Below are 11,979 nucleotides of genomic sequence, written 5' to 3'. Positions count from 1 at the left end.
TTTTTTTTTTTTAGGCATTTTTAGAAGCATGGAAGGATGCGTGTGAATGGAAGGGGAGGGGAAGGGTATATGTCCCAAAAGGTACATTCAAGTTGAAAAGTGTGCTGTTTTTGGGGCCATGTGAAGGGCAAATGGCCTTTGTGATTAAGGGTATTTTAAAGGCTCCGACCGACATGTCTTTTCTTGCGTCCGACAGTTGGATAAACTTTCGATATGTCGATCAGTTGAGTGTCAGTGGAGGTGGTTCATTGGATGGTGAAGGATCTGTGGCTTGGCCACGAAATGAGTGCAAGAAAAACCCTAATTGCCAATCTCTTCCTACTGTTAGTTTTCTTCTCAATTCCCATTCCCATTTACTGTTTTTTTTTTTTTTTTTTTTCTTTACGAATCTCGTAAATGTATTAACGTTTTGTGATTTTTCAGACGATGAGATTCGATTTTATAACGAATTCGAAAGTTCATCACGTGCACTCGACTAATAGCAAGAACAATCATTTCTTGCTCTTTGGATGTAGCAAGATGAACATTACGAAGATTCGTATTTCTGCTCCTAGTGATAGTCCTAACACGGATGGGATTAAGATTGGAAATTCTGATAATATTGATATTACAAACTCTATTATTGGTACCGGTGATGATTGCATTTCGATACTCTCCGGAAGTAATGATATCTATGTTTCGAACGTCATTTGTGGGCCGGGACATGGTATTAGCATTGGAAGCTTGGGGAAGTATGACAAAGAGGATGTTTCGGGGATCACAGTGCGGAATTGTACTTTTAAGGACACGACTGATGGTGTGAGAATCAAGACATGGGCTACATCTGCAAATGTAAATGCGTATAACATACACTACGAAGATATTTTCATGAATGAGGTTGGAAACCCCATCATTATTGATCAACAATATTGCCCTGTTCCTCCTTGTGACCAACGGGTAAGAATCATAATAGATATCTCAGTTCTTTTATTATCGATTCTAGTATTGATTCTACTATTTAATGGTATAAAGAGTGAGACACAAATTGAATAGCGTTCTCCTTATTTGAGTGCAACAACGTTGGTGAATTGAATGTATTTCGTTGTGTTAGACGTCATCAGGGGTGCAAATAAGCAACGTGACGTTCAAAAACATATGGGGAAGGAGCAAATCAGCCTCAGCAGTGACATTGAGATGCAGTAAAACCAGGCCATGCAAGGACATAGTGCTTGAGGACATACATCTCAAAAGCTCTCCAAAAGTAGGGCAAATATTTTCTTCTTGCTCTAATGTTTATGGCTTCTCTTATGGCTATCAAAGCCCTCGTCCTTGCTTGTAACTCCCTACATAATCTACCGACGTTTGTCATCTTTTTCCCATGTTAAATTGCTCCACCGAGGTGTTATATAGAATCTAAACGACGCCCGATTAAAGGATTTAATAAACTTTTAATCTCTTGATTGATACGTCTATGTTCAAGCAACATAAAACTCAAGAGATGAAAGTAATGCATAACATAGTAACAACTCCAACAACATTAACATTAACTAGTAGCGATCGAAAGAAAAAACTAAGACAGAACTTGTCGGGGAGGGAAATAATTGTCAAAGATTGGAACTCAGCCAAATGAACTATAATTGAAGAAGAGTTATAAACAAGTTCAGCCAAGAAACTAGCCAACTTCTCAACACTGATATTGGAGAATATTTGCCTTCTACTACGATGGCTTAATGCTTCCCGGGCGAGTAACTCGTGGCCTAACAGGCGTCTTCGAAGGACTTACCCTACAAAGTTTCACAAAAAAATATGTATCTGAACTAATGTAGGGAAAGTGAGAGGGTGTTAGCAGTAAAGAAACCATACCTGATTGGCTGAGTACCCAAGATCATGCCACTGCAGTTGAGGGCTTGGAGAGCAGTCTCTGCCTGCTCATGGAAACAAACAGAGCTAAAGAGATTGATCTCAACAAAGTGAAGAACTTTATGTAATGTTCTAAGGTTCATACTGAGCTTCTTTGTCAATAAAAACTAGCATAAGACGAGACGAACTTAGTGTAATGCGTTACAGAAAAAGATTACCATAGCAAACTCGACAAACGCAATACGGGTCGAATGCAACTGATCACCCAACAACCTCAAGCGAGTTACCTAAATTCAAAGGAAGATTTTCTTGTCAATAACAGTCGGTTAAAATCGTCGAAAAAACGAATTTGCTGTCTGTTTATATCTTACCTCACCACAAGATGTTTCAAAGAAATTCTTAACTTCAATCTGAGATACCTATAAACAAAAAAACAAAACAAGATTAAAGATTTTAAAACCCCATCAGTTCAACATTGATCCATTCCATTTGAAACACTTGAGTATGTAATAGTACCTTCTTATCTATATTTGTGCAGTAGATAGTCCTGGTACACATATCCCATTCATCATTTGACTGTCACAAGAGACATTTTGTAGGGAGCATAAATATATATATATATATATATGTATACATATATGTATATATCCATATAGGAAGAGAAAGGATAACACCGTACCTTGGGAAGAAAGGTAGGATTCACAGGAAGAATGGCAGTTTTTGAAGGCAATACCTTAATCGGATACGACCCCACCATCGTCCCGCTCAGCCCCGTGGCTGCTCTAGCACTAGCTGTTCCCAAAACATTCCAGGTGGCATGTAAGATCAAACTATATATCTCTCCTTGGAAAGAATTTCAAGGTGCAAAGATCAACTTACGTTCATTAGCGAACTCCACAAACGCGAAACGAAGAACTGAATGGGGGTCGCCACAAATTCGGCAATCATTAACCTATAAAAGAATAGCTATCATCCCATGGCCAATATAAATTAAACAAAAAACCATGTCTTTTCATTAAGAAGAATGCAAATAAGACGATAGTTACGAGTTGAAAGCCAGAATCGAGTCCAGTGGCAACCCACCTCGACATCCCCGTTTAAAAACATCAATCAACTACATTCACTCTAGACTTCCACCCTCCCGACAAAATGATAGAACCCGAAGAATGAATATACTTACATATCCACAATACTCCCTGAATACCTTGGCAAGCTCCTCTTCAGAGACCTAGATTAGAAACAAGATTTTAATTTCAAAATTATCTCAATGCATCATAATAAGACTCTAGGCTTGTAAAGATATGATACTCACATCCTTATCAATATCAGAGACATAAACAGTCCTCATTACACTTTCCTCTTGCTGAGCTCTGATAGATCTATTATTCATTCTTCTTCTCCCCTGGTTATTATTGTCATTTCTTCTCTGAAGAATGAAGCGAGAAGGAAGCGCGTAAAAACATAGCATAGAACAAGTACAAGAAATGAAATTTTATCCAATGACAAGAATTTATAAAAGCATCACAACTTTATCAAGTCGAATAGACACAACTAAGATGCAAGGCTTATTTTACTGAATATTTTCGGCATGTTACAGGCGGCTACCCATATGTTTCATTCCAAGATGGCTATATCTTTTGTATTTAACCACAGATAATCTCAACACAGTCAATAATGAGCGTACGAGAATCACAAAACTGAACTGTCCTAGTTATTATCGTTCGATCTATCAACGAGCTACAATCTAGACAAGCATTTTCATACTATTTTAGTACTTAACAACACTAAAGTAATCGAGGTAACTTGTATAGAAGATAGGCTAATAATCCAAGTTCAAGTGCCCAGCACAAACCTTGAGTGAAATTTATCGGTCTTAAGATCCTAATACTGGACACGAGAAAACTAAAACAGGGTAAGCGTCTAACGCAGAGACAAGAACGTAAGACAATATGATGAAGCATGTATTTTGATTATTTCTTAGGATTGAGGCGGATAATAATATAGTTACATTTATCGTTCCAAGTAACCTCAAGACAGTCGGGACGTTGGAATCTAAAGTATTAAATGAGAACATCCCCATTAAGTAAATTTGCAAGGAAAGCGAGTAGACCAGGGTGTATCAGTAACAAACAGAAAGTAACATAAAAGCATATGGATCTCTTGATAAATTCTTTAGAAGTTATGGGAAAAGAAGTAAGAATCGATATATCATTCGCAAAAATAAAAGACTTGTAGCAACATAAACAGATAATGACGAGTTATCATTATACCAAACAGATCTGAGGTGATTTAATAGATAATTGGAAGGTGAATCAGACAAATCAAAACAGGAATGGCCAGTATTATCAAGAATCCGAACCATAAAATTCTCGTTCGGAGATGTGAACTGAGCTGAATGTGATAGAAAACTATAGCAGTCAATTACATGATATGATTCCTAAAAGTTGCAGTACAATTCAGTTGTCATGGGAAGTGATCAACACACACAGATTGCTAAAATAATTTTCAGAGTCAAGAACGGTAAATAATACCAATAGCACAGTGAACAATTCCAATTACTCAATTAGGAAAAATTCCCATCACAAGAGTGAATTTCACCACATTACAAACATACATACATTAACTTGGAATCAATCAGTAAGAACAAACAATCCCTGATGAAGCAAAAAGTATAATTCAATCCAATTCTGGCAATGAAACTATGGATTGAATTTAGACATCTCAATAATTTTCAGTGTCAAGAGACATTAAATAAATCGAATAGCACAATGATCCTTTCCAGGAATTTGATCCAGACACCCCGGAGCAAAATTCATCACATTAAAACACACACACATTAACTCAAAATCAATCAACAAGAACAAAAATAATCCCAGATCAAACAGAATCACGGATTGAATCTCGACATCAAGCTCTAAATAAGAACAAAAAAAAAAGCAGATCAAAATAAAAGAATACCCTGCGATCGTTATCATTGTGCAACAGTTGATCGGCGGGCTGAAAGTTTTTCATGGAGGATCGATTATAGTTGTGATAATAAAATTGAAAATCTGGGCGATCATGATGAGAGTAAGAGGAAGGAAAGAACTCCTTAGCCAAAGGGTTCAAATTGCTAAACATTTCAGCAAGCTTATGAGCATCAAATTCTGATTTGGGTTTCATCTCCGGATCAAAATTCTTGGCAGCCGCTACCTCAGTGGAATCGTCAGCAACCACAGCCATAGAATCAACACCCAGATGCCAAAAAACCGAATTGAAAATAGAAATGTAAAGTATATATGTATATGTTAATGTAATATACAAAGTACAAAGTAAATTAGCAAACAAAATTGAAGTGGAGAAGGTCTCTCAGTCCATCCGTAAATTCCCACCACTCGGATAAACACCAATTGGCATTAAAAGAAAGTATAAAGAGAACCCATTTGAGAGAGGCCAGAAATGGAAGGAGGTGAAGCAAAAAGAAAGGATTTTTTAAAAGAAAAACAGAGAATGTGATCTAGGGCTCTTGATGGAATGATCGAGAATAGGAATTGGGATTTGGGTTTCGCCTATTAACGCCAAACTCTCGTAGGGTTTATTCCTCTTCGGATTTGGATCGCTCTTAAAAGTTAGTGAAGAGGTGTGTTTCTCCCCCCTCTTTTTGCCGCCGTCCGTTTCTTATTAAAAATTAATAAATTTTCATTTATTTCGAGTTGACTTCGGACAATTTTTTATTTTTTATTTTTTATTTTTTATTTTTTTAGTGTTACATAAATTCATTATAATTAATAGTTATGTTATAAAAATATCTTTCAACTTTTTCTTTTATTTTAAAAAATATTATTATTCTTTTCAAATTTATCTTTTCTTTCCTAAATATTCTTATTCTTTTAAATATATTAAAATAATAGGCAAAGAATCCTTCTATTATTTCTCCAAAATGGAAATTTATTTTTTTTTAATGTTTCCTAAATTTATTATTATTCAAAAATATTTCAACCTTATCTTTTATTTAAAAAGTAATAGATTCTTTCCAAATTTATCTTTTGTTTTTTAATTACTTTTATTTTTTTAAAATATTATTTGAAGAATTCACGTGATAATGATTTAAAATATTGTTCAAAATTCTCAAATATTCTAATAATTTTGAAAATATCAAAAATAGATATTTTTTTTATATATATAAATAATTTTTTAAAAAAATAACTTTTTTTTTTAATAATTTAGTGTAAATTAATTTAAAGAAAATCATTTTTTCATTCCTAAAATCTAACTGACCCTCAAAAAAAAAATAATTCTAATGGATAGGATTTTTATGAAAAATATTGCGACAGTTCCACTCCCTTCCTTTCGGGCTATATGACTCATGAGGGGTTGTCTTGTTGGGAGGTTCATTATTGTAGACGAATGGTCAATTATTTTCAGTAGGAGCTTGACCGTACTCGAACCCGCTTAAATTCTATAACATGTTAGGTGAGTCCTTGCACCAATGAATGATCGTTACCTATCTTCTTATGGGGTTTAGTCTCGCAACATGGACCCCGTATAGACATCGCCAAAAGTTAATACAGTTAATGAGATATGTCAATTGTCAACACGTTCTAAAACAAGGTTTTAAAAGATTAGGTCCCACGTGTGTTTATGAAGTTTTGAATCACGTTATGTGCGTGAGCATCTCAAATTTCGATAATAGGGCCACTTATTGGATACAATACTCACTACCGGCAACAATTTTTCTCCTGTCTTTTGGCTGTGCCATGATTTTTTTTTTTTCTTATTATTATTATTAACAACTCCCGACTAGTTTTGCCTTAATTATTTTATTTTAGATTCGAATTAGGAATAAACAATTTTTAAAATTATTATTTAATTTTTAAGCCGAAATTACACACAATAAAATGAGCATTAAATCCAAATTTTAAAAAAGTAAAATAATTAAACATTGTAAATAACGGGTAAAATGGAGATTATTACAAAAGCGTTGTGTTAAAAAAAATTACAAAATTAATTTAAATTAAAAAAAAAAAGTAAATATTTTCATATTTTCTCTTTTTCTAAAAAGTGCTCTAAATAAAAAAAATTAGTTTAATTATATTATATTCCAAAGTAATTTTATAAATAAATAAAAAAATGCTATTTTTTCTTATACATATTTAGCAGATTTTCATTTAATCCTTTTTTAAATAGTTTTTGTTTTTTTCAAAAATAGGTTTTAAATTAATCCCATTGTTTTAAATACTTCTTATTTATAAAATAAATAAATAAATAAAAACCGTATTAATTTATACTGATTTTGTTTCAAATATTTTTTTCCAAAATTATTGATTAATATTAGTTATATACAAAAATTTAATGAAATATGAAAACAATAAAATATTGATTTGCAGAAACTTACTCTAAAAAATAATATATTGATGGGCCTTAATGAGCTTACCACATAGGCCCCTTACTCTTAAATTATATATATATATATATTATTATTATAATAATGTTTGTGGTCGAAAATATAAATATCGTGTATTTTTTACTTTAAGACTGGACAGTAATTTTAATTTTGGGTGAGGGGTAATCTTGTCCATTATCTTTTTTAGATATTGTTTTGTCATTTAAAAAATAAATAAATGTAATAAATCTTAATTTTTTTTTATTTTTTATTTTTTAATTTTACTCGCATTCTAATTTACTCTGCACTTCTCGTTACATCAATTTACTATTAGCATAAATTTAAGTTTCATTAATATTAGATTAATTGTGGAATAATTTTGCAAAAATTCACAAATTTAAACGAAAATTAAATTCTAATGTTTCGAGAAAAGTTAACAAATAAAATAAAAAATAATAATTCGAGTAAAAAGTTTTTGATTGAATTACAAATTGATCCGAATGATTTGAAATATAATAATTCGATGTGCATGTGATTCCGACGATGTCATGCTACTCTAGTCATCATTGTCTTCAGCAATCGGTTATCACGACCCATATGACAATGGTAACACCGCAAACCAAATTTGCTTCCTTTTTACGATTCACATTCAAAATAGCCTCGAATTAAAATATTCAATTTGTTCGATTAAACCATTTCAAATACAAACGGAAACAAATAATCAAATTTAAAAATTATGTGTCACATTTTTTTTTTTTCTTAATTAGGGACAAAAATTGGTGCTCCAAACAATATATAAAAAGTTGCGCCAAACAATCCACGTGAAAATGATTTTATTTTTTGTCCGACACACAACAAAATTAAGGTCAAGGTCAAACTAATCTCTCTTCTATTTGACACGTGTCAAGGCTTGAAGGTGGTGGACCCAAATAAAATGGGTAATGTTAATAAGGGCCCACCATTTCATTTCATTTGAAGCCCACTTGGCCCATAATGTTGTAATGGCTTATCCCAACCCCCAATTATATGGGAACAACTTTATCATCTCTTTCTCTCATTTGTCACTATTTCAAAGACTAACAACATTGCTTCCTTTTCTTATTGTTTGACTCGTTCTTTCACTCGTCTCTTTTCGACCCCTCAACTCGTCACGACTTGTTCAACTTTCGTTGTGCAGAATGTTTGTCCATTCCTTGTCATGCTTTTTTAGTTCTTGTCGTTTAGTTGCTCTTTCAAGATTTTTTTAATGAAATGATATGCATGTACTTATACCAATATGAATATAGCTCAACTGATATAAATTATTTACTCTCGACTAAAGCTTATCTTTAAGCTATTTTTATTATTGTTTTCAAGAGGCATGTTGTAACAATCGTGTTATAGTTTAAGAATCGGCCGTTAATTGACTTTTTTTTTATGGTTGAAAAAGAATAATCAAACTTTTTAACTTGCAACAGCAAAAAGTTAAGAACTTTGTGCCGTCTAAACTACTGATTAGTACTATGATATTGGAATTCAAAGATTGGTAGCATCCCTTTTGGGTATAACTTTAATTTGAACAAGAAAAGTTCATAGGGGTTGGGGAGGTGGCAGATTAATTTCCATTCTAAACACGTTAGAGAGAAGGAACGAATGAGTAATGAAAGGTACGATGATTGTGAAATGTCTTTTACCCGACCACACATGTCGATGTCAGTGCTAACTTGTTCGGCTCTCATTTGATTTCCCCAAAGAAGAAAAAAAGAATCTAAATTCCTATTTTGTTTTTAGAAATTTTTTTTTTTAAAAAAAAAAAAACTTTTGTTGACAGGGTCTCGGTTCCTCTTTCTAATTATACCGTTTACTTTCGTTAATTAGGACGGTTAGAAATCATTTTAGATAACCTAACTATCATTGAACCGACCTTTTTACATTTTCTTTTTAAGAAATACTCTACATTTTTCCTCTTTTTTTGTTTTGGAGTGCAAATTTATCAAACTTTTTGAAATATTTTCTTTTTTTTTTAACACTTTTTTGACTTTAAAGATTTGAATGAGTATCTAAAGTTTGATTTAATTTTTAATTAATGATTATGAGCTTAGAACAATGTTATGGAGCATGTTCTAAGTTCAAATATATATATATATATATATATATAATAATAATAATAATAATAATAAAAGAAAGCTCCTTTTAAAGTAGAATTAATTGAATTAATGTGGTGGAAGACTTAGTTTAAATGCATGCACCCAAAGTAGAATTAATTGAATTAATCTTGAGAATCGTAGCCATTCAAGTTGAGTATTGAGCGAGGTGAGTTAGTTGGGAAACCGTCGGCAGTTTTTTCAGGTAAAGTTAGTTTGTCGCATTAATGTTCTTGTGTTTTGTGTTTGTTGCACAAATAATAATTAAGGATCAATCTTGGGATGCCAAAATAACTTGTAAACCATGTGCAATCATGTGCACTTCTTCATCATATTCACAATTCAAATATTCAAAAATTACCACAAATCCACCTTTTATTTATTTATGTCACATCTAAGTAAAAGAACATGTTGGTGAGTAAATCGAGACCGTGTGTAACGGCAGTTGGTAAAATAATAATAAATTGAATAAAATATTGTTCAGTAAGAGCTCATTTGGCCCATAGGGTTTATGAGTCCACCTAGTGGGACCCATGCTCACACATTACGTACTACACATCCAACCTTAACCGAACTAGAAAACTACCTAAGATCATGTTATGATATGTTAAAAGGATAGGTCATATCATTTTGCATCTCCTTACTAATTATTTCTTGAAATAATTAAGTCACAAAGGTAAGACACCCATGTGCAAATGACGACGTATCATGATGAAGGCTATGAAATTGGTGTAGTCTTTAGGAGACAAAACATAGTAGAAGAACCCATGTTCGTTTATGGGGGATGATCTTCACTTTAGAAACCGTTCAAGTCAAGTAAGTAAGTATAGTCATGATCTAGATTCCAATCATGGACGTGATTTTAAAACTTATTTTTATAAATTAAAAAGAAAAAATAAAAAAGAAATAAAACAACGTTGAACATGGTATTAGTTTAAGAAAGTAGATAATGATTTAAAGTTTAAAATATGAATTATGACAATGATATAATAATAAACTTCATTGAAATTTCTTATTTAACAAGTAATGGTGTTAATAATTAAAAAAACGAAGAATTTCAACGTTATTATTTAGATTATTAATATTATTTGGTTTAAATTTAGGTGTTGTGGATGAGGAAGATGTCCTTAAATCATGTGAGGTCTCATGTTTCCCCTTGTATTAAGGGTAACCTCACTTGGGATTCCACATTTTGGCCCCATAATTTATGCTGCCAAACAAAATTTGATGATATAAAAACTTTATATTATATGATCCAAAATAAAGAAATTTGAAACATGTATGGTTTTGTTGGGTTTGGTGTGTGAAATGGGTATATAAAAATAAGTTAATAAGATTATAAGCATAATTAATTTAGGATAATCACGTGGTAGATTATTGTTTATGTGGGATTTTAATTCATCATATAATTGCAACAATAATTATGGTTTCCTCCATGATCACCATCCACTTGGGTTGTTCCAACAATCATATGGACAGATTAAAAATTTAACTCTAAGATCTTTTTTTTTTTTTTTTTTTAATTATATATATGTATGTATGTATAGGTATATGTATGTATGTAGAGAGAGAAGGTGTGAAACCCTAATTATTGTTGAAATTTTTAATCACCAGGGGGGAAGAAAATATTCGATTTTCAGGAAATGAGATCTTCTGCAAAATAATAATAATAATAATAAATAAATAAATAAAATAAATAGTTTAAGGTGACCAACAGCATAGATTATTACTTTGTTGGAGAGGTCTCATTTTTATAAGCATTTGTTTTTAAAATTTAATACTCAATTATACGAAAATTCGAGGGTGTTGAAGATGAATCAATTATAAACGGGCGAGACATACTCATAGAGCCGAAGTGGAAGAGATGCTATCGATCGCGAAAAGGGAGATCAACTAATTTTAATACAGATAATTACTAAATTAACGATAAAAAAGAAAATATACAATGATCGAGAGACATAAGAATATATTAAAGATTTAACTTAAGGACTAATCCATTTGATTAAATTAGGAATGGAGTGAATTGACTGATCTCGATTATTTATATAAAGTTGTTGAAATCTTAGTTGTTTGAATTCCACGATATTCCGTGGTGAACGAGACCAATTTATATGTCACTTCTTTTATTTTTAGCGATAGACTAATTAATTAATTAATTAATTAATTTTTTTTTTTGAGAAAAATATCCACCTTAGATATACTTAATAAAATATTATGATTATTAAAAAGATTTAATGTATTAAAATAGGTATAAATTAAAATTTCATGTAAGTAAGTGTTCAAACGCTATATATTAAAATATTATAATTAGCTTTACCTATCAATTTTAAATTTTAAATTTTAAATAAAATAGTTTAGAGTTTTTATTAATATAACTCTTTAGAAATATAAATTTATTATTATTATTTTTTTTTTTTTGTTAAAATATATAATTTAGAAATGTCTGTTAACTTGGCGGCAGGCAAGCGCGTGGGATATTTTTTTTTTTTTTCTTTTTAGTTTTTTTTTCCATTTGACGGTGACGCTTTTTCTCACTGCCAACCACCAACTGCCACGCGTGCGGTTTTTCAGACGCTTATTGAGGCCACAACGCGGGTTTTTTTTTTTCACTTTTTTTCCCCTCAAAATTTGAAGGAAAAAAAAAAAAAAAAAAAA

At 31.5% G+C, this 11,979-nt stretch overlaps 2 protein-coding genes across 3 annotated transcripts in view; one reads left to right on the top strand and one right to left on the bottom strand.

The window, feature by feature from the left end:
- The window catches only part of LOC111447346 (exopolygalacturonase-like), a 3,015-nt gene extending 1,671 nt beyond the window's left edge, over positions 1-1,344 (top strand). The window contains exons 3-4 of the mRNA XM_023086467.1: positions 424-936; positions 1,091-1,344. Of these exons, the coding sequence (XP_022942235.1) occupies positions 424-936; positions 1,091-1,318 (741 nt within the window). The 3' untranslated portion in view covers positions 1,319-1,344. The remainder of the gene's footprint in view (positions 1-423; positions 937-1,090) is intronic.
- The window catches only part of LOC111447348 (polyadenylate-binding protein-interacting protein 9-like), a 19,610-nt gene extending 14,137 nt beyond the window's left edge, over positions 1-5,473 (bottom strand). Inside the window, exons 1-10 of one of the 2 annotated variants that reach the window (XM_023086470.1) lie at positions 4,798-5,473; positions 3,152-3,265; positions 3,020-3,067; positions 2,719-2,791; positions 2,519-2,631; positions 2,356-2,415; positions 2,211-2,258; positions 2,058-2,126; positions 1,843-1,904; positions 1,669-1,763 (exon numbers count right to left, since the gene is read on the bottom strand). In XM_023086470.1, the coding sequence (XP_022942238.1) occupies positions 1,697-1,763; positions 1,843-1,904; positions 2,058-2,126; positions 2,211-2,258; positions 2,356-2,415; positions 2,519-2,631; positions 2,719-2,791; positions 3,020-3,067; positions 3,152-3,265; positions 4,798-5,061 (918 nt within the window). In that variant the 5' untranslated portion in view covers positions 5,062-5,473 and the 3' untranslated portion in view covers positions 1,669-1,696. Of the gene's footprint in view, positions 1-1,464; positions 1,764-1,842; positions 1,905-2,057; positions 2,127-2,210; positions 2,259-2,355; positions 2,416-2,518; positions 2,632-2,718; positions 2,792-3,019; positions 3,068-3,151; positions 3,266-4,797 lie in introns of those variants that run through there. The other variant, XM_023086469.1, reaches the window with a different exon arrangement.
- Between the last annotated feature and the right edge of the window lie 6,506 nt (positions 5,474-11,979).

The sequence above is a fragment of the Cucurbita moschata genome, unplaced genomic scaffold (assembly GCF_002738365.1).
Source record: "Cucurbita moschata cultivar Rifu unplaced genomic scaffold, Cmos_1.0 Cmo_Scf00009, whole genome shotgun sequence".
NCBI lineage: Eukaryota > Viridiplantae > Streptophyta > Magnoliopsida > Cucurbitales > Cucurbitaceae > Cucurbita > Cucurbita moschata.
This window is presented reverse-complemented; position numbering and strand designations above follow the sequence as displayed.